The sequence below is a fragment of the Mesoplodon densirostris genome, chromosome 14 (genome assembly GCF_025265405.1).
Source record: "Mesoplodon densirostris isolate mMesDen1 chromosome 14, mMesDen1 primary haplotype, whole genome shotgun sequence".
Taxonomy (NCBI): Eukaryota; Metazoa; Chordata; class Mammalia; order Artiodactyla; family Ziphiidae; genus Mesoplodon; species Mesoplodon densirostris.
Genome location: NC_082674.1, coordinates 69,545,331 through 69,572,968, shown reverse-complemented (window position 1 = coordinate 69,572,968; position 27,638 = coordinate 69,545,331). Strand labels below are relative to the sequence as shown.

Below are 27,638 nucleotides of genomic sequence, written 5' to 3'. Positions count from 1 at the left end.
ATTCTTACCTTGTTTCTAATCTTGTAAATGATAGCTGTAAGGTTTTTATAGCTGTCCTTTATTAGCTTTAGGAAGTTCCCTTCTATTCCTAGTTTTGTTTTGTTGTGTGTTTTTTTTTTTTGGATGTTGTGTACATCATAATGCACTGTCCTTACTTGATATATTGTAGCATTCAATTTGCTAAGATATTTTAAAGAAATTTTGCATCTATGTTCATGATGAAGACTGTTTTGTGGTTTTCTTTTCTTGGAATGTCTTTGGTTTTGGAATTAGAATAATACTGACCTCATAGAGTGAATTGGGAAGTGTTACTGACTCTTCAATTTTCTGGAAGAGTGTGTGTAAAACTGGTGTTGGTCCTTCTATGAATATACCAGTAAGCCATCTAGGCCTGAATTTTTTTTTGTTGTTTGGAGGTTTTTAACTACACTTTCTGTTTCTTTAATACCTGTAGGGCTATTCAGGTTATCTGTTTCTTCTTCAGGCAGATTTTATAGTCTGTACTTTCAAGGAATTTGCCCATTTCATTTAAGTTGTTGAATTTATTGGCATTAGGCTGTTCATAATATTTCCTCATTACTCTTTTAAAATCATTTTAATGAGAGATGTCACCTCTCTTTTTTTCCTGATCAGTATGGCAGGAGATTTATCCATTTTATTGATTTTTCTGAAAGAACTATCTTTTGGTATCTTTGATTTTTGTCTCTATTGTTTTTGTTTTCCATTTCATTGATTTTTCTCCTAGATCTATTACTATCCTCTGCTTACTTAGGGTGTAATTTATTTTCTAATTTCTTAAATGGAATCTGAAGTCATAATTTGAGATCTTTTTTCTTATACAGACATTTAGTGCTATCAACTTTCCTCTAAGTATTGTTTCCTTTTCATGCCATACATTTTGTTATGTTGTGTTTTCTTTATCATTCAGGTCAAAAGACTTACCTCCTAATCTCCTCCTTTATTTCTTTTTTTAAGAAAATTGATTATTTATTTTTGGCTGCGTTGGGTCTTTGTTGCTGTGCTTGGGCTTCCTCTAGTTGTGGCGAGCAGGGACTGCTCTTCACTGTGGTGCACGGGCTTCTCATTGCAGCGGCTTCTCTTGTTGCGGAGCACAGGATTTAGGCATGCGGGCTTCAGTAGTTGTGGCATGTGGGCTCAGTAGTTGTGGCTCACAGGCTCTAGAGCACAGGTTCAGTAGTTGTGGTGCATGGGCTTAGCTGTCCCAAGGCATGTGGTATCTTCCCAGACCAGGGCTCGAACCCGTGTCCCCTGCATTGGCAGGCAGATTTTTAACTTCTGTGCTATCAGGGAAGTCCCCTTTATTTCTTCTTTGATGCATGGGTGATTTTTTTTTGTTTGTTTGTTGGTTTTTTTTTCAGCTTTTAATACATGGGTGAATTACTAGATATTTTTCTGTTACTGATTTCTAATTTAATTTCATTGTCACCAGAGAACATACTTTGAATTCTTTTAAATTTGTTGACTATTGGGTTATGGGCAAGAATATGGTATATCTTGGTAAGTTCTTTTGTGTGCAGTTAAAAAGAATGTGTATTCTGCTGTTGTTGGGTAGGATTTTGTGTAAATACTGATTATGCCAAATTGGTTGATAGTGCTGTTCAAATCTTCTATATCATTACTGATTTTCTGTCTAATTGTTGTACTTGTTCTACCAATTATTATGAGGAGCCTTGAAATCTCAGACTATAATTGTGGGTTTCTCTATTTCTTTTTGCAATTCTATCAGTTTTTGCTTCATGTATTTTGAAGCACTGTCAGTAGGTGAGTAAACGTCTAGGATTACTATGTACCTCTTGACAAATTACTCCTTTATCATAATTACATGACTCTTTTTAAGCCCTGTTAATATTTTTCACTGTAAAATCTACTTTGACTGATAATAATAAACATTCAAACTTTCTTTTGAGTAGTGTTAACATGATATTTCTCTCCCCTCCCCGTTTTTACTTTTAACATATTTGTGTCTTTACACTTAAAGTGTGTTTATGTGTGAGTTCATGTGTATGTTAGCATATAGTTGGATCCTTCTTTCTTTATCCAGTCTGACTATCTCTGCCTTTCAACTGGGTTGTTTAGACCATGAAAAAAATATAATACGATTGTTAATGTGTTTGGGTTTTATTTTCGGATCTTGTTTTATTTTCACCTTGTACCATTAATTCTATGTGTTTTCTCTTTTTTTGCTGCCTTTTGGATTAATTGAGAATTTTCATGATTTATTTTGTCTTCAGGGTTGGCTTATATTAATAGCTTAAAAAATAACTACTCTAGTGCTTATGGTATCCATCTATGACTTACCACTGTTTACCTTCAGGTGATACTATACCAATTCACAAATAGTATAAAAAACTTAAAACAGTATATATCTGCTTCTCCCCTCCTGAACTTTGCCTTATTGTTTCCATACATTTACTTCTTTATATGTTATAAATCTCAAAATACATTATTTTTGCTTTAAATATTCTGTTGTTTTTAAAGAGATTTAAATACTAAGAAAAATTATTTTATGATCACCCATGTAGTAAACTTTTCTGGTGCTATTTATTCGTTTATGTAGATTCATTTTTCATCTGACACTATTTTCTTTCTTTCTATAGGACTTCCTTACATGTTTTGGCAGTACAGGTGTATTGGTGATAATTTTTATAGCTTTTTATAAATATGAAAAAAGTCTTTATTTTGCCTCTATTTCTGAAAGGTACTTTCCCTGGATATAGAATTCTAGGTAGATGATGTTTTTTCTTTTAGTACCTATCTTTATTCTGCCCTCTTCTGGCTTGTATTGTTTCTGGCAAGAAGGCTGCATCATTTTGGTCTTTGTTTGGTGTGCTTTTCTTCATGCTTCTTATGCTTGGGTTTTATTGTGATTTTGGGGTCTGTGGCTACATCATTTTCATAAGATCGTGAAAATTTTCAACTTGTATTTCTTCAGATATTTTTCCTGTTCAACCCACCTCTCCTGTTCTTCAGGGATTCTTATTACATGTATTGAAGTTGTCCTGCAGCTAACTAGAATCCTGTTTATTTCATTTTCTTATTTTTCTCTCTGTGTTTAGTTTTGAAGAGTTTCTAATGCTGTATCTTGTAGTTCACTAAGCTTTTCTTCTTGCAGTGTCAAATCTGCCATTAGGGCCTCCCTGGTGGCGCAGTGGTTGAGAGTCCGCCTGCCGATGCAGGGGATACGGGTTCGTGCCCCGGTCTGGGAGGATCCCATATGCCGCGGAGCGGCTGGGCCCGTGAGCCATGGCCGCTGGGCCTGCGCATCCGGAGCCTGTGCTCCGCAACGGGAGAGGCCACAACAGTGAGAGGCCCGCATACCGCAAAAAGAAAAAAAAAAAAAAAAATCTGCCATTAATCACATCCATTTTTTTTTAAAGTCAGCATTGTAGTTTTCATCTCTAGGGGTTTGATTTAGGTTTTTTAAAATAATCTCTTTCATTTCTCTACTCAACATGCTTGATCTGGCCCCTTGAACAAGTGGAACACAGTGATAATAACTATTTTAATTTTTTCCATCTATTCTATTATCTGTGTCATTTATGGGTCAGTTTTGATATGACTGATTTTTTTCTCTTTATTATTGGTTTTATTATGCTGCCTCTTTGCATGCCTAGTAATCTTTGATTGGATGCTAGATATTGTAGATTTTACCATGTTGGGCATTGGATATTTTTTTATTACTAAAAATGTTCTTGAACTTTTTTCTTTTACAAGGTTGTTACTTGGAAATAGTTGATCCTTTTAGGTCTTGCTTTTAAGCTTTGTAAGTCAGGAGCAGAACAAGATTTATTCTAGGCCTAACTTGCTCCATCTACTGAGACAAAACCCTTCTGGGTTCTCTACCTGATGCCCCATGACTGATAAGATTGTCCATTCTGGCTGTTGAGAACAGCCACTATTCCCAGCATGTGTGTGCTCCGGATATTATCCACTCTAATTCTTTTGGCAATTTTCACTCTGGCCTTGGGTAGCTTTCTTTCATGCTTCTGCTAATTGATACTCAGCTAAAAACTTGAGGGAGATTCTGTAGACCTCCAAAGCTTGCTTACTCTCTGTGTACAGCTGTAATCTCCTTGGTACTCTGCCCTCCACTCTCTTGGTTTACCTGGATTCCCTGCTCCATCTCCTCAACTCAAGAGAGAACACTGGGTTTTGCCTGCATTTCCTCCCAGCAATGTCATGGCCTAGAATTGCTCTCTACACAGTAATTTGGAAAAACCCTAGGGCTTGCCTCCTTTGTGTCCTTCATTCCCTGATGTTCGATGTCTTGAACATTGTTATTTCATATACTTTGTGCATTTTTTAGTTGTTCAGGTGGGAGGCTAAATGACGTTATTCCATCTTTTTACTGAAGCAGCCATCTTTTCCTGCTACCTTATCCCCAATTTTTAGCTGAGTAAAGAGGGGAGCAGAGAGGTTAAATAACTTGCTCAAGGACACAAGTAGTAAGTGACATCCTGGATTTGACTAGAAATCTTTTAGACTTCCAAGATGATTCTCTTTATCATAAGGCTACTAACACTCTCACGTATAACACAAATTAATGTATTTAATAGTTGGTGTGTTTATATTTAGATATTACATGAAGAAACACTGAAATTTCTTATTGAAATGACTTTCCCTTTCTCCCTTCTAAAGATAAATGTGAGGAACGTGAAGAGGCGGTTATTTTAGTTTCGTCTGCACATGAAATTGATGCTCGTTCATGTCCTCTTATCCTAAGTGAACACAAAGCCCCTATAATTTGGTATAAAAATGATGGCAAGACACCTGTATCTACAGAAAGAGACTCCAGGATTCATCAGCACAAAGATAAACTTTGGTTTGTTCCTGCTGAAGTAGAGGATTCAGGATATTACTACTGTGCAGTGAGGTAAGAAAGGAATTAATATGTTACAAACATGTGTTGTATTACCTGCAATAGTTAAGGACAGAACAATCTTTTAATAACCCTATTCTGATTTATTTTAGCAATTCAACTTACTGCCTCAAAACTAAAATAGCTGCAGAGTTTGTACAGCATGAGCCTAACTTGTGTTACAATTCACAAGCCGTATTTACACAGAGACTGCTGATTCCAGGAGATGGACAACTTGTATGTCCTTATTTGGATTTTTTCAAAGATGAAAACAATGTGTTACCCCAAATACAGTGGTATAAGGTAATTTTATATTACATATGGCATTCTACTCATCTAGCAAATAAAATAGTTTTCTATCACAGACAATAGGATGAATCTGCAAAGCACTTTTTCCTTTGGCATATTATTTTGCCTTTGAGTGGTGAAATTTAATAGGATGTTTTAAAAAGGTTTTAAGACTGTACACATTTAATTTGCAGCTTAACTAAAACTATGTCATTTTTGTTTAATAAGGTAGAGTTGAGAAAAGTATAGTAGGCATAAAAGATGTTTAAAGATAAGGATGATTATAAATTTAGGGTTTTTAAGAAATAGCTATTTGTTACAAAATATGCTATTTTGTGTTTTATTACAAACATTAAGTGGTCCTTGGATAGCCTAGTGGTTTCTCTAACTGTCTGAAAGGCGATTGGCCAGCACTCCATGGAATACATCATATTCTGGTATCTTTGATCTACCCGGCTTGTTGCAGCTTACATGGAGAATCATCTTGTAGAGGTTAAAAAATACAAAATAAATAATATCAGTGAAGAATGGAAGTATAGCATTACTAAGCATCTATAGTGTTAGCATTCTTTCCTCAAATGTTTTTCTCTTGCAAAGTAAGTTTGTCTTCACTTGTCTTCAAAGTGCAAGCCTCATAGGCATAAAAATGTAAATCCTGGGAATGTAATTATGACTTTGCAAAAAAAATGCAATATTAAAACTTGTATGCAAGGAACCTTTCTATTCATATATGTACGAATATAAATATGAATAATTGGTTTTCAATACTTCCTTCCTCTCCCTCTGTCTAGGATTGCAAACCTCTACTTCTTGACAATATAAACTTTGTTGGAATAACAAACAAACTCATCATCACGAATGTGACTACGGCGCATAATGGGCACTATACGTGTCATGCATCCTACACACACTTGGGAAAGCAGTATCATGTCACCCGGGCTATAGAACTCATTACTCTAGGTGAGTCAGAGCTCCAGTCCTAGGATTTTAAATCCAGGAAGGCCCAGAGACCATAACTCTAATATCACCTTCACTGTCTGTGGAGGGACAAAATCCAAGAGAAGCTTGATGACTTGCCAGAGGTCACCTGGCTTTAGTTTAGTTTTTGTTGTTACGTGCTATGTATGTGTTTCTCATTCCTACTTCAGAGGCAGTGCTGATCAAACAGACAAGGATGAGCTATGTGTTCCAGCTGAACTAGGAGGCATGTTCTTTGGCCTGGCTAGAGCTGCTTCTCCAGAGAGTTCTCTGGAGAAGCACTGGAGGAACGACAGTTCTGAGATCCCTCACTTGGGCAGTCTTGAGTGTCTAGCCGTCATGGGCGTAATGGATGGATGCTAATGAACTTTGTAACAAGTTACACTCTTGCTAGATCTCTGTTAGTCCAGTCACTTCTCTAAGGCTGTTTCCTCCTCTAAGAAAATTCAAGCTTCCAAGCTTGTTGCAAAAGTGAGAGATCAAGTGTGCTCAGCTTGTGGTCCTGTGCCTGGGGCCAAACAGATGAGAAATGAGTAGGTGCATGGTGATTATTCTTGTTAGTTTTCCTGAGCCTTCTATTAACCACATTTCATATTCAAAACTACAACAAAATAAAACCAAGGCACTCCTACAGGTTACCTGGGGATGGGCAGAATGCTCAACCTTTCTGTAAATACCAGGGTTTCCTAAGCTTTCAGGAAGATAAGAATAGAGTTAGTTTAACCAGGACTTTGAAAGTCAAAGCAGTCTCTATCAGTAATTACTCTGGGACAACAGGCATAAACAGGGACTATCCCTGTTTATCTGGGTAAACCTGTTTATCTGTTTAATCTGGGTAAACCCAGATTATGACCACTTTTCAGAGAGATACGTTTTCTCATTTCTACAATAATTCATTTTTTTGTCAAAGGTTAAGTTTATTGTCTCAATCAATTCCTTCCCTACATCCTACAAGCATCAGTGACTCGTAAATTTCAGGAGTCTTTGAATCACAACCATCCTGAGTTCCTGAGCAGCCCCCCTCTGGTCATTGTATAGCTCCGATTTGTTTTTCTTGGAATACTGCAACCAGACCAGCAGACCAAATTTTAGGGAAAACAGGGCACTACAGAATTTTAAAAATAGGTCAAATGGGTTTTAAATACTTTCTGCCATCCTTTCTGATCCCTTACGTAGAAATAATATACTTAATCAGATGTGAGGTTGTATTTTGTTTTCTTCTAAAGGTGGATTTATAAATATTTATTGGGCATCTACTATGTTTCAGGCACTGTTCTAGGTATACATTAGGGAACAAAGGAGACAGTATCCTGCCCTGACGGAGCTAACATTTTTCTTTTTTGACTGTGGCGGAATGAATACTGGGCATTCAAATTCATAGTTTCTCAGGCTTGGCCCCAGATCAACTCTTGAAGCCAATCTTCCTGTAAATAAAGGTCAGATTAATTTCTGGAGCTCCTTAGTATTTTTATGCTTATTTTAATAAATTATGCCAAAATGTTTGGCATTCTTCAATAACTGTGGCTTTCACTCTTGGGTCATTGTGAAAATTACTAAATACAAGCACGTCTAGCAATAGATGGCCTTCTGGTTAATAATGCTCCATCCAGGGAAGTCCCTTTCCACAACGACTCGGTTTTCCTGATTTGCATGAAGAGGGACACTTGTCTGGAGACCCAGGGCCTGGTGATGTGTGTTTTTTTTTGCAGCACCAAACTCTGGGTTCAGAAGGGCCAACTCTGTGGGTTTTGCTGTGGTCTCTGTGTCAGCCTCCTACCTTCACCTCTGGCCTTCTGTCTCCTGCTTTGGCCAGTAGAGGGAATATCGGGCAGATGCCTTGTAGTATATTTTTGGTATATTTTGCCAAGTGTGGTCATCACTTGAGATTCTGGTCTATAAGAGACCTTATGGATGTTTTTCTTTCAGTGAAATCCAGGAACAAGAGACCTGAGATTGTGAGTCCAGCTAATGAGACGATAGAAGTGGTCTTGGGTAAGTGGGCTATGATCAGGATATGCTGAAATCAGTATTTTTTGAACTCGAGATTAAGGTAAACTGTATCTTTACTGCACACAACCTAAGCTGTTTAGTGGATATATCTAAAGTTAGAGGGAAAGTGGCACAGATTATGTCTTAAATGTTTCTTTGGATTTCTTGCCTCTTATGGCAAACATCTAGCCATGTCTGATTGGCCCACCCTTACTTTCCTGTAGACACTTATTACTCGTGAAGACATCAGCCAAAGACCAAGTTCAGGGACTTCCCTGGCAATCCAGTGGTTAAGACTTCGCCTTCTAATGCAGGGGGTGTGGGTTCGATCCCAGGTTGGGGAACTAAGATCCTATATGCCTCGCAGCCAGAAAACCAAAACATAAAACAGAAGCAACTTCAAATAAAGACTTTAAAAGCGGTCCACATCAAAAAAATCTTAAAAAAAAAAAAGAAAAACAAAGACCAAGTTCAATAGGCCTAGGAATAAGAAATGTAATTTATTTGGTGCAGGATGGATTTCTTATGATCAGAGTTAAGCTTGTAGGTAGAAGAGTAGGACTACAGGCCAAAAAGACAGTTATTCTAGAAAATTATTTTTCCAAGTTAGTGATAATGTTAATTTCAAGAATAAAGATGTAACACGATAAGCATTCAGATCTAAGCTATGCAATACAGTAGCCACTAGGCATGTGTGGCTACATACATGTAAATTTAAATTAAGTAAATTTATTTAGTTTAATTAAACATTAGTCCCTCAGTCAAGGGCTGAAGAGCGACATGTGATTAGTGACTACGTATGAGACAGCACAACTATAGAACATTTTTGCCAAGGCTGAAAGTTCTGTTGGAAACCACTGGTCCAAACATAAACACAGACTTTTGTATCAGAGGATCAAAAATCAGGCTGGCATATAGAACTCTGTAATAGTAACTGCGTGAAGACAAAGAGCAGTTGTACAGAGATTAGAAGGTAAAATGTGTGACCTCTGTACTTGGCCAAGTTGTTCCTCATGGTGGAAAGTAATATAAAGACATCCATAGATGTAAACAAAGATGTGAAAATTTTAAATATTGTCCCGTAGAATCCAGAGCAGGGTTTCAACCCTTTTTTCCCCATTATTGCTCCCCTGTAGCGCCTAACAAGCCATTTTTTCCCTAATCCTCTTTACTTTCTCAGATATTTAATACCCAGATGTGCACTATGGCACTTTGAAAGGCCACAAACCATCGCAATAGCTAAGCTTTTCTTGCTCTCCTTGCTAAGAAACACATTTTGCCCTGTTGAGAAAGCATGCTTGAGGAATGTATACTTCAGAGCTCTAAAGCCTAGATTTGATCTACAATCTAAAAATAAGTTTACATTAGGAAATAATAATTTTAATATATCACATTGATCAGAGGCCTGATCACCGTGGCATATGATTATCCTATAATCAGGCATTTATTTGATAAGATTTCATATTAATTACCAATAAAATGACTTAGAAAAATAGGAATTGAGGGATACTTTCTGCACTTAATAACATCAGTTCAAACCAATCGTCACCAACATTTTTAATGGTGAAACACTATATAGTGTTAAACCTTCTACAGGTCTAGGCCTTCTCATTGAAGTCAAGAGCAAGACAAAGATGCCCATATAACCAGTTTACCTAACATGTTCCAAAAGTGCCCACTAATACAAAGATAAAAGAACCAAGGCATGCTGACTGTAGGGGAGAAAAGAACTGTATTATTTTCAGATCATATAATTATGTACCTACAAATATTGTATTGGCCAGATATAAAATTAATATTCTAAAATATTAGACTTATTTAGCAAAAACCAAGAAAACAATGGGAAAAGAGATCCTATTTGCAACAGTAAATGCCATAGAGATGTCTATAAGATAGCTTAGCAAAACCTTTAAAAATTATATTGGATTTATAAGGAAGAAAAAACCGACCAAACAAAAACTCCACAAACTCTAACCTATAAATCTCAAAAAACTGGGAGATGTAAAGCATACATTCTTAAAGGGATGGGGAGATGTTGTCTCCAGTGGGGAGAAAATTGGTTCTTAGGAGGTGAAAAAATCTAAATCAATAGATATAGTGTATATCTGTGGTATTAAAAATTCATGGAGAGTTAGGCAACTGGGATAAAAAAATCCAAAAAAGCTCCAAAGGGAGCAATAATAAAAACAATCTCGAGAAACACAAATTTAAGAAAAACTGTAATAAGGATGTGTATTTTTCCTATATGAAAAACTGGAACTTGTAAAGATATGGGCTCTCAACAGTAAGTTACAGATTTAATGGAATTCCAATAAAAATATGAATGGGCTTAAAAATTGGCAAGTGATACTGAAATTCACCTGGGAGAATAAAATGCTGAGATTACTAAGATAATACTGGGAAGAAAAGCTAAATGATATGAATATTTACCCTAAAACTACAATAATTAAGAGTGTGGTACCCCTGGTGCCAGTATACACATTCAGATCAACCTAGAAAGTCCCAAATAAATAATTATTTTATAATTCTTACATAACAGATTAGTGAGGAAGAGATTTATTATTCAATAAGAGATTCTGGAATTATCAGTCAACTATGTGGATAAAAACATTAAGTTAAAGCTTTCTCTCATACCATACCCAAGTTATATTCTAGACAGATTAAAGAACTAAAACAGTCAAAACAATACAACAATGCAAACATACATACCTGAAAGAAAAAAGTACATGGAATATTTTCCTGATTTGATGGTAGAGAGAGCTTTTCAACAACAAAAAAAATAGTGAAGACATAGTATAAAACAATTGTAAATTTGGCCAAATAATAAAAATATATACACTAAAGAATTTCCATAAACAATAACAAAATGAAAACAAGCTCTGAAAGATATTTGCGGTAGTTTTCATGTATGATAAAGAGTTACCATCCTTGATAAATAAAGAGCTTCCATGCATCATATGGTTAATAATATGAGAATGCAGTTTAGTAATGGCCATTAGGAATAACAAGCAATTCTTTTTTTAAAAATTTATTTGTTCTATTTATTTATTTTTGGCTGCGTTGGGTCTTCGTTGCTTCGCATGGGCTTTTCTCTAGTTGCAGAGAGCAGGGGCTACTCTTCCTTGCAGTGCACAGGCTTCTCTCTGCGGTGGCTTCTCTTGTTGTGGAGCACCGGCTCTAGGCACACGGGCTTCAGTAGTTGTGGCTCATGGGCTCTAGGGCGCAGGCTCAGTAGTTGTGGCTCATGGGCTTAGTTGCTCCGCGGCCTGTGGGATCTTCCCGGACCAGGGTTCGAACCCACGTCCCCTGCATTGTCAGGCGGATTCTTAACTACTGCGACACCAGGGAAGCCCATAAAAAGCAATTCTTAAAAGAAAGGCAAATGAATACTAAGCTTATGAAAAACATGTTAATTCCCCATGAGCTCAAGAAATGCAGATGAAAATTTAAATGGAATTTTTTTCTTCTCTCAGTTGGCAATGACTAACCAAAAACACTTGGTATCTGGGGCTTTTGGGGATAAATGACTCTTGCATACACTGCTGGACAGAGTGCAGACTGATATAGTCTCCCTTGGGACAGGGCGTTTGGCTTTTAAAAATATGTATCTCTTAACTCAATTCTTCCAGATTTTTATTCAGAGTAATACTTCAGGATATGTACAATGTTGATGTACAGGAACATTCATTGGAATGTTAATCATAATGAAAATTAGAAACAAATTATGTTTAGCAATAGGAAAGGAATTCATCATAATATGTCTGTATGATGGAATACTAAACTGCCATGAAATAGCCTATTTTGGAAGGCTAATCACGTGAGCCAAAATTCTCAATGTACAATAATTACAAATAGTAGACACTGACACCCCATTTTAAAAATTGCATACGTACACAGAAAGGTAAGGAATGACATACGTAAAGTTACGAATAGTGCTTATCTCTCGGTGGTGGATATAAGGGCAATTTCTTCTTTTTGCTTTCCTGTAATTAAAATTTTTGTTCAACAGTCATTTATTAATCTAGATAGATCAGGTAAAAGTCCATTAATGTTATGATTAAAAATACATTCCTTTGCAGGATCCTGGCTCCAACTGATCTGCAATGTTACCGGCCAGTTGAGTAACTTTGTCTACTGGAGGTGGAATGGGTCAGCAATTAAGGAATATGAGCCTCTGATGATGGAAGAGTTTACACAGTAAGTATGCTAAGAGCCAGACATGCCATAGAGACATTTTGGTATTAAATTCCATGTCATACCTTATATAACCATTATGATTGAATCTAGTGGCAGTGATCAAGTTGGTCATTGATTGGTCCTTAACCCTTTGCTGCCCATATTGAGTTTTGCTAATCTCAGCAGGATCCATAAGATCTTGTCCAATGAAGGTGACAATACATGTCATTATGGTACAAATTCCAGACCACTTGGAAGGCCTTCTCGTAAATTCAGTTAAAAATGTTGCAGCATTCCCATGAAGCAATTTTCCTGAATTATCCTTCATGTCATTCCATTTTTAAAGTAGTTTAGAAAAGACTCATTATTTGTGGCCAAGAATCAGGCACTCCCCTGCTCAGGTCTCTGATGGCGCCCTATTACTTCTTAGCATCACCTGCAAACCCTTTCCCATCTGTCCCAGTCTACTCTTGTTTCATATATTCTTTGTGCCCCATGGAGACCAGAATGCCTATGTCCCCATTTTCCTCCCTGGAAGCTGGTACTTTTAATTTTATTTCTCTGTGCTACTGAGTCTTTTACTAACAGTGGTCTTAGGGCTATGAAATATCAGATCAGTCTTGCTAAAAGCCTGATTCTTATACCTGTGCTTAGGGCTGGTGATTATTTCTGCTGTAATGATAAACCAGGGATGCTTATTGTATCTATAATTGATGCTATTTATACAATTTTACTACTCTTTTGAACAGCATTCAGAATCCTTTAAACAAAAGAAGGAGTACAGTCATCGCACGGCTTAATATTACAGCAGTGGAAAGTAAATTTTTTCTACATCCATTTGTCTGTTTAGCCAAGAATACAGAAGGAAGGAGTACAGCATATATCCAATTAATACATCCAGGTAAACAACACAGCTGTTTATTTGAAATGCAATTTTGTTTTCCTGTAGTAAGATTTCATGACCTTGAGGTTTACAATGCTATTTCCTCTGCCCAGAATGCTCTTAGATTCCTCTTAACCTGGGGACTGCCATTTCTTTTTTACTTCCCAGCTGAACTATACTTCTTCTAGGAAATTTTTCTGTCCTGCTGCCTACTCTTAACCCGTCTCTCTGCCCAAACAGATGAGGTATTAGGGCCTCTGCTATGCATATCCATATCTATATTAGTTTTCTTTACTTGAATATAAAGTCTGAAAAAAAACAACAATAAATTGTGTGATGTTGCAGATAGTTACTAATCATTTCTATTTCCAGAGCTAATAGCAACTTAAGTCTGGTCATCTAGATAGATCATCTAGATAGATCAGGTAAAAGTCCATTAATGTTATGATTAAAAATATTTTTAGGTAAACAACTACATGATGAATGCACAGGGGAAGCCTAAATATCCACTTTCCAGACAGGATGTTAGAAGTTACTGGTTTTCATGAATTCTGTAATCAAACACAATATTGGCAGTATTTGTGTTCCTGCTCACTGATTCATTTTTCTGCCTCATTTATTCTGCCATTGATCCCTTCTAGTGTATTTTTCATTTTCATTTAAGTTATGGTATTCAACTCTGGTTGCCTCTATATTTTCTAACTTTGTGTTAAAAACTTCTTTTTGCTCTGTGCATCCATTCTTTTCCCAAGTTCTTGGATCATCTCTATGATCATTATATTGAACTCTTTCTTGGGTAGATTGCCTATCTCCACTTAATTTAGTTGTTTTTTCTGGGGTTTTATCTTGTTCCTTCGTCTGGAATGTATTCCTTTGCTGTCTCGTTTTGTTAACTTTCTATTTGTATTTTTATGTATATGGAAGATTAGTTATGTTTCTTGGTCTTGGAGAAATGGACCTCTGTAGGGGATGTCCTATGTGTCAGTACACTCCCCTCTTGCTACCCAATGGCCTGGGACCAGCTGGTCCCAGGGTAGCTTCTGACCTATTTGTGTACTCAGTTCCACAGGCTGTGGGATGATAGTTTTCTTGATTCTGGTGGGTGAGGCTGGTTTAGGGGCTCATGAAGGCTTCCTGGTAGGAGGGGCCAGTGCCTGACCACTGGTGGGTGCCGCTGGGGCTTGGCCCTCTGTGGGGCAGGGCCGTGTCAAGGGGAATGTCTAGAGCTGGCTGTGGGCTCAGGAAGTCTTTAGGCAGCTGTCTGATGATGGGTGGGGCTGTGTTCCTGCCCTGGGTGGTCGTTTGGCCTGATGCAGCCCAGCACTGGAGCCTACAGGCTGTTGCAGGAGGCCAGGTCTTGATGCCAAAGACCCAAGCAAGATATCTGCCTCTATCAATCAAGAGTTCACGCAGATGAACACTCCCAGATATGTCTGCCACCAGCTTTTATGATCCCAGAGGGAGCCACCTGCCCAGCAGACCCTCCAAACCAGCAGGTAATGACTCCTATGGAGTCACTGCTTTTGCCCTGGGTTTTGGTGTGCACAAGACCTTGTGTGCCCTCCAAGAGTGGAATCTCTTTCCCCCAGTCCTGTGGAACTCCTGCAGTGGAGCCTCATGGGCCTTCAAAGCCAAATGCTCTGGAGGCTCTTCCTCCTGATGCCAGACTCCTAGGTCAGGGAGCCTGATGTGGGGCTCAGAGCTCTCATGCCTGTGGGAGAACTTCTGCAATATAATTATTCTCCAGTTTGTGGGTTGCCCACCCGGGTGGTATGGGATTTGATTATACTGCGAGTGTGCCCCTCATACCATCTCATCGTGATTTCTTCTTTAATTCCTTGGATGTAGAATGTCATTTTTGGTAGGTTCCACTCTTTTATCGATGGTGGTTCAGCAGTTGCGATTTTGGTGTGCTTGTGAGAGAACTCAAGGTCCTTCTACTCTGCCATCTTGTGTTTCTTATTCTTAAAAGGCTTCAGTGATTCCTCATGGCCTACTGGATATTTCAAGCCTCTTACAGACTCTTTCAAGTGTTATTCAGCTTTCTCTCCCTCCTCATTTCACTGATACTCTGCAGCATTTACCAGCTCTCCTTAAAATTCTACTCTCTGCTTCTTGTACTTTCTCTTACTTCATTGTACCCTTATTTCCTTTGCTGTCTCCTTTTCTTTTTCATTGCACTAAAATTATTCTCAAAATTTCACCATTAGAGTTCCTTATTTGCTCCATTAATAGTTTGTATAATTGGTCTTGAGACCACTTATTTTCAGAATCATATAGGTTGCTCTTAAAAGTTCAGACTCATAACCTACCATGGGGCTGAAAAATTAGATTAGGAAGACCCAGTGGTGGAAGCCACTATTACAGAACAGAAAAAGGAATGAAAAATATGAGGACAGTTTACAAGACCTTGGGGACAATGTCAAATGCACCAATATTTGCATTATAGGGGTCCCAGAAGGAGAAGAGAGAGAGAAAGGACCTGAGAAAATAATTGAAGAGATAATAGCTGAAATTTTCCCTAACGTGGGAAAGGAAACAGTCACCCAATTCCAGGAAGCACAGAGAGTCCTGTACGGGATTAAACCAAGGAGGAACATGCCGAGACACATAGTAATCAAACTGACAAAAATTAATGATAAAGAGAAAATATTAAAAGCTACAAGGGAAAAGCAGAAAATAACATACAAGGAAAACCACATAAGCTTATCAGTTGGTTTTTCAGCAGAAACTCTGTAGGCCAGAAGGGAGTGGCACTGTATGTTTACAATTATGTAATGGAAAAACCTACAACCAAGAATAATCTACACAGCAAGTTTATTCTTCAGATTTGATGGAGAAATCAAAAGCTTTACAGATAAGTAAAAGCTAAAAGAATTCGGTACCACCAAGCCAGCTTTACAAAACATGCTAAAGGAACTTCTTTAAGCAGAAAAGGAAAGGCCACAACTAGAAAGAAGAAAATTATGTAACAGGAAAGCTCACCAGTAAAGGAAAACATACAGTAAAGGCAGGAAATCATAGACAAAGATATGAAAACCAGTAATCAGGAGAGTACAAATGCAGGATATTTAAAATGCATTTGAAATTAAGAGATCAGCAACTTAATACAATAATGTATATATATATATATATAGCCTGCTATACCAAGACCTCATGTTAACCACAAACCAAAAATCTACAATAGATATACACACAAAAAAGGAAACTAACACTAGAGTTAGTCATCAAATCACAAGAGAAGAGAACAAAAGAGGAAAAGAAAAAAAATCCTACCAAAACAAATCCAGAACAATTAACAAAATGGCAATAAGAACATACGGACTGGCTGAATGAATACAAAAACAAGACCCATAAATACGTATATCGTCTACCAGAGACCCACTTCAGATCTAGAGATATATACAGACTGAAACTGAGGGGATGGAAAAAGATATACCATGCAAATGGAAATCAAAAGAAAGCTGATGTAGCAATTCTCATATCAGAGAAAATAGACTTTAAAATAAAGACTGTTACAAGAGACAAAGAAGGACACTACATAATGATCAAGGGATCGATCCAAGAAGAAGATTTAACAATTGTAAATATATATGCACTTAGCATATAAGGAGCACCTCAATATATGAGGAGAATGTTATCAGATATAAAAGGAGAAATTGACAGTAAGGCAATAATAGTGGGGGACTTTAACACCCCCATGTACATCAATGGACAGATCATCCAGACTGAGCATCAATCAGGAAACACAGGCCTTAAATGGCACAGTAGACCAGATGGACTTAATTGATAATTATAAGAGCATCCCTTCTGAAAGCAGGGAATACACATTCTTTTCAAGTGCACATGGAACATTCTCCAGGGTAGATCCTATGTTGGGCCACAAAGCAAGCCTTAGTAAATTTAAGAAAATGGAAATCATATCAAGCATCATTTCCAACCACAACACTGTGAGATTAGAAATCAACTACAAGAAAAAAACTGCAAAAAACACAAACATGTGGAGGCTATATTATATGCTACTAAAGAACCAATGGATCACCTGAAGAAATCAAAGAGGAAATAAGAAAAAAACCCTCGAGACAAATGAAAAAAACATGTCCATCCAAAACCTCTGGGATGCAGCAAAGGCAGTTCTAAGAGGGAAGTTTATAGTGACACAATCTTAGGAAACAAGAAAAATCTCAAATAACCTAATCTAATACCTAAAGTAACTAGAGGAAGAACAGACAAAACCCAAAGTTAGTAGAAGGAAAGAAATCATAAAGATCAGAGCAGAAATAAAGAAAATTGATAAACCTTTAGCCAGACTCATCAAGAAAAAAGGGAGATGGCCCAAAGTAATAAAATTAGAAACAAAAAAGTTACAACTGACACTGCAGAAATACAGTGTCATAAGAGGATCATAAGAGACTACAACAACTAGCTATATGCCAATAAAATGGACAACCTAAAAGAAATGGACAAATTCTTAGAAAGGTACAGTCTTCCAAGACAAACAGTATGAAACAGAAAATATGAACAGACCAATTACAAGTACTGAAATTGAATCTGTGATTTTAAAACTCCCAACAAACAAAAGTTCAGGACCAGATGGCTTCACAGGTGAATTCTACCAAATGTTTAGAGAAGAGTTAGTTAGTGCCTATCCTTCTGAAACTATTCCAAAGAATTGCAGAGGAAGGAACACTTCCAAACGCATTCTATGAGGCCCCCATCACCCCGATACCAAACCAGACAAAGATGCCACAAAAAAAGAAAATTACAGGCCAATATCAGTGATGAATATAAATGCAAACATCCTCAAAAAATACTAGCAATCCAAATCCAACAATACATTAAAAGGATTATACACCATGATCAAATGGGATTTATACCAGGGATGCAGGGTTTTTTCAGTATCCACAAATCAATCAATCAGTGTGATACACCACATTAACAAATTGAAGAATAAAAACCATATGATCATCTCAATAGATGCAGAAGAAGCTTTTAACAAAATTCAACACCCATTTATGATAAAAACTCTCCAGAAAGTGGGCATAGAGGGAACATAACATAATAAAAGTCATATATGACAAACCCACAGCTAACATTATAATCAACACTGAAAAGCTGAAAGCATTTCCTCTAAGATTTCCTCAGGAACAGTACAAGGATGCCCACTCTTGCCACTTTTATTCAACTTAATTTTAGGATTCCTAGCCAGAACAATCAGAGAAGAAAAAGAAATAAAAGGAAACCAAATTGGAAAAGAAGTAAAACCATCACTGTTTGCAAATGGCATGATACTGTACATAGAAAATGCTAAAGATGCTACCAGAAAACTACTAGAGCTCATCAATGAATTTGGTAAAGTTGCAGGATAGAAAATTAATACATAGAAATCTATTGCATTTCTATACACTAACAATAGATCAGAAACAGAAATTAAGGAAACAGTGCCATTTATCATCACATCAAAAAGAATAAAATACCTAGGAATAAACGTACCTAAGGAGGCAAAAGACCTGTACCCCGAAAACTATCAGACACTGATGAAAGAATTTGAAAATGACACAAACAGATGGAAAGATATACCATGTTCTTAGATTGGAAGAATCAATATTTTCAAACTGACTGTACTACCCCAGGTAATCTACAGGTTCATTGCAATCCCTATCAAACTACCAATGGCATTTTTCACAGAACTAGAACAAAAAAATTTTTAATCTCTATGGAAACACAAAAGACCCTGAAGAGCCAGAGCAATCTTGAGAAAGAAAAACAGCTGGAGGAATCAGGCTCTCTGGCTTCAGACTATACTGAAAAGCTACAATCATCAAAACAGTATGGTACTGTCACAAAAACAAATATAGATCAATGGAACAGGATCGAAAGCCCAGAAATAAACCCAGACATCTGTGGTCAATTAAACAAAGGAAGCAATAATATACAGTGGAGAAAAGACAATCTCATCAATAAGTGGTGCTGGGAAAACTGGACAGCTACATGTAAAAGAATGAAATTAGAACATTTTTTAACACCCTATACAAAAATAAACCCAAAATGGATTAAAAACCTAAATGTAAGGCCAGATACTATAAAACTCCTAGAGGAAAATATAGGCAGAACATTCTTTGACATAAATCACAGCAATATTTTTTCCGATCCATCTTCTAGATAATGCCAATAAAAACAAAACCAAATGGGACCTAAGTAAACTTTACAAGCTTTTGCACAGCAAATGAAACCATAAACAAAGTGAGAAAACGACCTATAGAATTGGAGAAATTATTTGCAAATGATGCATCTGACAAGGGATTAATCTCCAAAATACACAAATAGTCATACAACTCAATAATAATAATAACAAAAAAAACCCCATTCAAAAAATGTGCAGAAGACCTAAATAGACATTTTTTCAAAGAAGACATACAGATAGGCAACAGACACATGAAAAAATGCTCAACATCACTAATTATTAGAGAAATGCAAATCAAAACTACAATGAGGTGTCACCTCATTCTTGTCAAAATGGCCATCATCAAAACATCTACAAATAATAAATGCTGGAGAGGGAATGGAGAAAAAACCCTCATATGCTGTTGGTGAGAATGTAAATTGGTACAGCCACTATAGAGAACAGTATAGTGGTTCCTTAGAAAACTAAAAATAGAGTTACCATATGATCCTGCAATCCCACTTCTGGGCATATATCCAGAGAAAACTATAATTCAAAAAGATACATGCACCCCAATGTTCCTAACAGCACTATTTAACAATGGAAGCAACCTAAATGTCTATCAACAGATGAATGGATAAAGAAGATGTGGTATATATTTGCGATAAAATGTTACTCTGCCATAAATAGAACAATTCCATTTGTATCAACATGGATAGACCTAGAGATTATCATACTAAGTGAAGTAGACCAAACAGAGAAAGACAAATATATGATATCGCTTATATGTGGAATCTAAAAAAAAAAAAGATACAAATGAACTTGTTTACAAAACAGAAATAGACTCACAGACATAGCAAACAAACTTATGGTTCCCAAAGTGGAAGGGGAGGGTGGGGGATAAATTAGGAGTTTGGGATTAACATATACATACTAATATATATAAAATAGATAACCAACAAGAACATACTGTGTAGCACGGGGAACTATACTCAATATTTTGTAATAACCTATAAGGGGAAAAAATCTGAAAAAGAATATATATATATATATACAATATATATACATATCTAACTGAATTATATACATATTTGTATATATAACTGAATCACTTTGCTGTATACCTGAAACTAACATGACATTATAAATCAGCTATACTCCAATAAAAAAATCTTAAAGTGTTTGTGAAATATTTTAAGATAATTTGTAGTTGAATTAAAATACAGTATTTATGAATGTGTACATGGAAGAAAATCTAAAAGAATCTATGGACAAACTATTAGAATTAATACTAAATGAATTTAACATGATCACTAGTGTATATGTTTATATATAGTATTTCTATGTATTTCTGCAAATACCAACAAGTAGAAATTAAGTTTAAAAAATAACATTTACAGTAGCATCAAAAACTATCAAATATTCAGTATGTAGGAATAAATCCAGCAACAGCTGTTCAAAATCTGTGATACAAACTAAAAATACATTATTGAGATAAAGACCTAATAGATGGAGGGCTATACAATATCCATGGATTGAAAGACTGAAATACTCAGTATTATAAATATGTTAGTTCCCTTCAAATTAATCTATAGATTCAAAACAATGCCAATCAAAATCTCAGCAATATTTGTGCAGGTGTGGGTGTGCATTTGTGTGGGCATGTTGTTGTGGGCACGTTTATCCTAAAGGTCATATTGGAAATGTAAAGGGCCAAGACTAGTCAAGGTGGTCTTGAATAAAAACAACAAATCGCGAAGATTTACACTTCAGATATGATCTTGTACAAAGCTACAGTAATTAAGACTGTAAACGTGCACTATCAGTTGGGCCAATCGGATATTGATCTATCTTGAGTTCCACTTCATAGCCAGTTCAACTGCAGATGGATCAATGACTGAAATTGGAAAAGCAAAATAACAGAGCTTTCTGGATGCCTCCTTGGCCCCTGACATTTAGAAGCCTCCTTCTTTCTCTACTCTCCTCCCCCTTACCTCTCCACATGACTCCTCTGCAGTCATCAGATGAATAACCAGCATGTGAAGCTGGGAGGATGTGGAAGTGTGAAACACTGTCTGGCATCCCTAAACCCTTTTCTCCTTTCCTCCTGTCTTCAGCTTTCTCCACCTGACTCTTCTACTTTTGTAGAACTTTTGTAGGCTTTTGAGTGACTCTAACTTCACTCGTAGTCCTATGGAATGCTCTATCCTATGGTCTTTGGTATTTTTTCTATGTTATTACATACGACTTAGGTGAAAATTTAATATAATGCACCTTAGTTTTATACAGTATCCATTCTCAATGACTTTCTTTGTACATTAGTATTCATTAATAAAAGATGATAATGAATGGGTTAATACTGTCTGGGATTTGGGATTACAGGCCAATCCCAAATATGATTTCTCTGGGATGATGTTTAATTTGCTATGCTCAATTTTTAAATTCTTTGGGTTCTAATATTTTTTCTCCTCTTTTCTGCTGTAGTCCCTGATTACCAGACACCCACAATTGGTATATTTGTCATGTTAACATTGGTAATTACATGCTCTGTTTTCATCTATAAAGTCTTCAAGGTTGACATTGTGCTTTGGTACAGAGATTCTTTCTATGATTTTCTCCCAAAAAAAGGTACGATTTTATATTCTATGCATTTTCTATGCATTTCTATGCATAGTATTTTCTTGTTGGGATAGTTAAGAGATGTAAAAGCTAACTAAGAGGGGTTTTATTTAAATTTTAAAATGAAATGTGGCATATACAAAATAACATAATTATACATAATTATAGTTTCTTAACCAAATAGACTGGATAGTATTATTTTCTAAGTATAATTATAGTTTCTTAACCAAATAGACTGGATAGTATTATTTTCTAAGTTACTGCTCTCGTGTTCATAATGGTGGGATAAACAGGCATTTAGAGCATCTGCTTATAAATCCAGTTATTCAGAAGCTGTGATTGAGGACTTGCTCTGTGCTGGGTAGAACACAGATCACCCCATGATCTGCCATCAAATGGAAGAAATGATGTCATTTTCATGCATCAGGGAAGCACTCTCTTTTGTTTAAACCTCACAAAAAACTAATACTACACTAATATATAAAAGGAAGAATGGATAGAATTCAGGGCTTAGACATTTGGGGAAGATGAGAACAGTGAGATAAGGGTAGTTCCATACTGAGGGGTAAAGAATGTTTGCATATGAGGGGACCATCGAATAATATAAGAAGAACTTTGTAGTAAAACAGAATAAATGTAAACTTGTAAAGAGATGAACACTTTAAAAATGCATTATACTTTTGGTGTTGTTGCTTCATACCATTGTGCACAAAATTAATAATTAACTGTGAAATGCATGTTTGCGATATTGACTTTACCAAATCTCATTTTTTTTCTTTTGGTTCTAAATATATTGCATTTTCTCTTTAGCTTCAGATGGAAAGACATATGATGCATACATACTATGTCCAAAGACCCCTGGGGAAGGGTCCACCTCTAACTCAGATATTTTTGTGTTTAAAGTCTTACCTGAGGTCTTGGAAAAACAGTGTGGATATAAGCTGTTCATCAGTGGCCGAGATGACTACGTTGGGGAAAGTATGTATGCAATGGAAAAAGTAATAGTCTTGTAAAACTAATTTAATTACTAAACTTGGACTCCCTCTTTCTGGAAGACTGTGACCTGGGTGTACATATTTGACAATTTTAAGAGCCTCTTAAGTGGTGCATGATGACGGTTGTCATATTAAATGCAAAGTGTTTACTTTTCTCATATTCTTTTGGGGCAACAATTAACTAAGTTTTATTTTGTTTTGGAAAACTTAACTAGTTAGATCCAGTAGTTACTTTACAACTGATGGTAAAATAGGAGTGATATAGATCCAGTGGTTTAACAAGAAAGTTTATAAATTTCTACTTAAAGTACTCTGACCCCTGCTCACTTTTTGTGGGTCAGTTTTTGATCTATTTGTAAAATGAGAAACTCCTTCAATCTTAGGTAAGGCAAGAAAAAAAGAGCATTAGGAGACATAGGCCATGGGTGGGAAGAACCTTGAGGGGTTTTGGTTCTGGAGGGAATGATTGTAAGTTGAAAGTTTACTTGCTGTGCTTCGTGTTTTTCAGGCATCGTTGAGGTTGCTAATGAAACCATAAAGAAAAGCAGAAGACTGATCATCATTTTGGCCCGAGAAATATCAGGATTCTGCTGGCTGGGAAATTCATCTGAAGAGCAGATAGCCATGTACAACGCTCTCATTCAGGAAGGAATTAAAGTTGTCCTTCTGGAGCTAGAGAAAATCCCAGACTATGAGAAAATGCCAGAATCCATTAAATTCATTAAGCAGAAACAGGGGGCCATACGCTGGTCAGGGGACATTAGAGAAGGGATGCAGTCTACGAACTCGAGGTTCTGGAAGAGGGTCAGGTACCACATGCCAGTCCAGCGGCAGCCGCCTTCAGCCAAGCACAAGTTGCTGTCGCCAGCCACTCAGCTGGACTCTAAGGAGAAACAGCCACTGGAGGTCCATGTGCCCCTCGGGTAGCAGAGAAGCTTGGTCAAGAGTTCCTTGGTGATTCCTGTCTTCAGGCATTGCAGGCGGGGCTGGGCCTCACTGACTTGTACAGTCATACCACATACCTGTGTAGTCCCTTATCCCTGAGGTCACCTAGAATTGGATTGTTAAGGGAGCAGTATGTGGTGACAGTTGCCCTGTGGCCAGGGCAACTCAGAGCAGAGGGCTTGGGAAGTCCTTTAACAAGGCAGCAGATGCCCTGTCTGAATGTTTGAACTGCTGAGAAAAGGCACTGGGGCAGCAAACAAGAGGAATGAACATGCAGGAAATACCTTCTATAGACAGCTTTAGGAAGTCACCCACAGTCTGAGGGCAGGGCTGTGGCCCAGTCTGGGGACAGCAGGGTCACTGGTCCTCGAGTGGTTCTCTTGGACATTGCTGCAGGCACAGTGAGACCCATACTTCCCAGGGAAATTAGATGCATTCTTGGAGAACTTTCCATTTGCCTTGCATTTCCCATACCCCTTGACAGCTGGCAGTCACTTTCCAAAGATAGAATTTCACTTCACAGACCTTTAAAACTGTCATTTCAATGAACAAAGGACTTCTCCAGTATTAGAAAGGTTTGCAATAACCTGAGCTTTCTGCAGGAGAGAGAGAGTTTCAAGAGCAAGAGTTGCAAAGAATTGATCCACCTCTTAATGCCTTCCCCCTGGAATGACCATTCGGTTCCACCTTATTCTTCTGCATTTTACTTGACTCGTAACTTCTTTGGAAGGACAACTTCCAAGTCACCTCCTCCTTATACTTTGTCATACACACACAGCCCCAGATGAACCATCTTTCCCACAATGCTGCTCTGATCTCATCCTGCCCTTACTAGAATACTTCCACCAGCTCCTCCTGGTTCAGTAGCTAAAGCCCATGTTCTCCCACTAGCATCTCACCACCCCAACACAGCTGGACCCCTCTTGGTCCTGCTCAGCGAATCCCAAGTTGTGCACCTTCATACCTGCCCCCAGTGCCCCTCCATCTCCGCCTCTCCTTCCTGTCTCCTCTGACTGGAAATTCTCACATTTTCTCCAACTGACCAGAATTTTACTGAAACTCAAAATTTACTCCAAGTCACTTCCTCCAAGATATTTCCCCAAGAAACTGCCCTAAGGCACTTGCTCTCTTTTTCTCAGTCTGATTATACTTATTGTTGGCTGTCACTTTATGGGAAGTTTGTTCTGTCTCCAGCTAGGAGCCCTGCTCTCTGCAGGAGAGGTGTGGGTGTGTCTCTTTGTCAGAGGTGCCTTCAGAAGTAATTTGCACATATAACAGATTTGTGTAGTGCTTTATTGTTTAAAAATGTCCGCATGGGCCTCCCTGGTGGCGCAGTGGTTGAGAGTCCGCCTGCCGATGCAGGGGATACGGGTTCGTGCCCCGATCTGGGAGGATCCCATATGCCGCGGAGCGGCTGGGCCTGTGAGCCATGGCCGCTGGGCCTGCGCATCCGGAGCCTGTGCTCCGCAACGGGAGAGGCCACAACAGTGAGAGGCCCGCATACCGCAAAAAGAAAAAAAAATAAAAATAAAAATGTCCGCAGATTATCTTATTTAATTTTTGAAAATCTCTTCTAAGGTTTCCTCTAACCTCTTCCTTTCAGGCCTTCCCCATTAATTAGATTTTACTGCATTATTTGATGGTAAGTTTTTTGTTTGTTCTGGTCAGCCTAACTGTTTAAGTTTGCAAATGCAATGAAGTGTTTCATTTCCAGTTGTTAAAACTGGCTTAGCAGAATTTTTATTTTCCCCCTTCTGCCTCTATTTTATTTGCAATAAAAGAAAGGGTATTGAGCCATTTTTCAATGATATTTTTGATAAATTATATTTGTACTGGTTAATGATGAAGGTTTTTTTTAAAAACTTGTTTGTATAATTCTGTAGCAGATACCAAATATTTTTATATAGTAAGATGCCAGATTCATGTACAGCACATATCACTGATCAATGGACTGTACTTATTTTCCAATAAAATTGTCAAAACCTGGTATTGACCATTCTCCTTCAAATCTGTTTCTTTGCCGGCCCTCTCCTGAGTTTACCTGCACACTCCCAGGTCCCATAGAGAGTGAGGACACCTTCTGCCTGGGGAGGTCAGAGACCATTAGCTAAGCAATGAGGGCTGATTCCCCTTTGTAGCCTCAGCTGTACTCCATCTGTTTGCTTGCTCCTAAAATGGATTAAAATGTGAGTCTTCTTATTAACCCTTTACCAGTCCAAAAACTGATAAGGGCAACCACTATATAGACTTTTACATTTTCACCAGAAGGCCAAGACCCAGCACTGACCACCAGTGGGCAGACACTGGGCCCTCCCACCCAGAAGCATGAACAAGCCTCTAGACAAGCCTCACCCACCAGGGGGCAGACACCAGATGCAAGAAAACTACAGTCCTACAGCCTGTGGATATGAGTCCCCAAGCACAGGTCAGAACCTACCCTGGGACCAGCTGGCCCCTGGCCCTTGGGTGAAGAAAGGGAGTGTACTGATGGGACACATAGGACATTCCCTACAGAGGTCCACTTCTCCAAGTTTGAGAAACAACTAACCTTCCACATATATAAGAATGCAAACAAATTTAGATGAAATGAGAAGGCAGAGAAATATATCCCAGATGAAGGCACAAGATAAAACCCCAGAAGAACAACTAACTGAAGTGGAGATATGCAATGTACCCAAGAAATAGTTCAGAGTACTGATCATAAAGATGATCCAAGAACAGGGGAAAAGAACAGATGCAGAGTGAGAAGCTACAAGAAGTTTTTAACAAAGAGAATATATAGAGACAACCAGAGCTGAATAATACAAAAACTGAAATGAAAAATGCACTAGAAGAAATCTAGTGCAGAATAAATGAGGCAGAAAAACAGTAAGTGAGCTGGAAGACAGAGGGGTGGAAATCACTACCATAGAACAGAAAAAAGAATGAAAAGAAATCAGGACAGTCTAAGAGACTTCTGGAACAAGGTCAAATGCACCAACATTTGCATAGGGGTCCCATAAGAGGAGAGAGAGAAAGAGCCTGAGAAAATATTTGAAGAGATAATAGCTAAAAACCTTCCTAACCTGGGAAAGGAAACAGTCACCCAAGCCCAGGAAGCACAGAGAGTCCCATACAGGATTAACCAAAGGAGGAACACTCCAAGACACATAGTAATCAATTTAACAAAAATTGAAGATAAAGGGAAAATATTAACAGCAACAAAGAAAAAGCAACAAACATATAAAGGAATCCCCATAGGGCTTCAGCTAATTCTTCAGCAGAAATTCTATGCCAGAAAGGAACAGCATGATATACTGAAAGAGATGGAAGGGAAAAACCTACAACAAAAATACTCTACCCAGCAAGGTTCTCATTCAGATTTGACAGAGAAATCAAAAGATTTACAAACAAGCAAAAGCTAAAAGAATTTAGCATCATCAAAGCAGCTGTACAACAAAATGCTAAAGGAACTTTTGTAAGCAGAAAAGGCCACAACTAGAAACAAGACAATTAACAAAATGGGAAAGTTGCCTGGTAAAGGCAAACATACAGTAAAGGTAGGGAATCATCCACACACAAATATGATATGAAAAACAGTAATTGTGAGAGCAGGAGAGTACAAATGCTGGATATTTAAAATACATTTGATACACACTACTATGTATAAAATAGATACCTAATGAGGACCTACTGTATAGCACAGGGAATTCTACTCAGTACTCTGTAATGACCTATATGGGA

General features: G+C 37.5%; 1 protein-coding gene across 5 annotated transcripts in view; it reads left to right on the top strand.

Annotated features, from left to right (window-relative positions):
- The window catches only part of IL1R1 (interleukin 1 receptor type 1), a 96,667-nt gene extending 70,790 nt beyond the window's left edge, over positions 1 to 25,877 (top strand). For 4 of the 5 annotated variants that reach the window (XM_060117753.1, XM_060117751.1, XM_060117750.1 and 1 more), the window contains 9 exons: positions 4,660 to 4,894; positions 4,993 to 5,182; positions 5,959 to 6,127; positions 8,072 to 8,137; positions 12,214 to 12,331; positions 13,060 to 13,211; positions 21,841 to 21,984; positions 22,786 to 22,953; positions 23,479 to 25,877. In XM_060117753.1, the coding sequence (XP_059973736.1) occupies positions 4,660 to 4,894; positions 4,993 to 5,182; positions 5,959 to 6,127; positions 8,072 to 8,137; positions 12,214 to 12,331; positions 13,060 to 13,211; positions 21,841 to 21,984; positions 22,786 to 22,953; positions 23,479 to 23,897 (1,661 nt within the window). In that variant the 3' untranslated portion in view covers positions 23,898 to 25,877. Of the gene's footprint in view, positions 1 to 4,659; positions 4,895 to 4,992; positions 5,183 to 5,958; positions 6,128 to 7,412; positions 7,556 to 8,071; positions 8,138 to 12,213; positions 12,332 to 13,059; positions 13,212 to 21,840; positions 21,985 to 22,785; positions 22,954 to 23,478 lie in introns of those variants that run through there. The other variant, XM_060117754.1, reaches the window with a different exon arrangement.
- Positions 25,878 to 27,638: the final 1,761 nt, after the last annotated feature.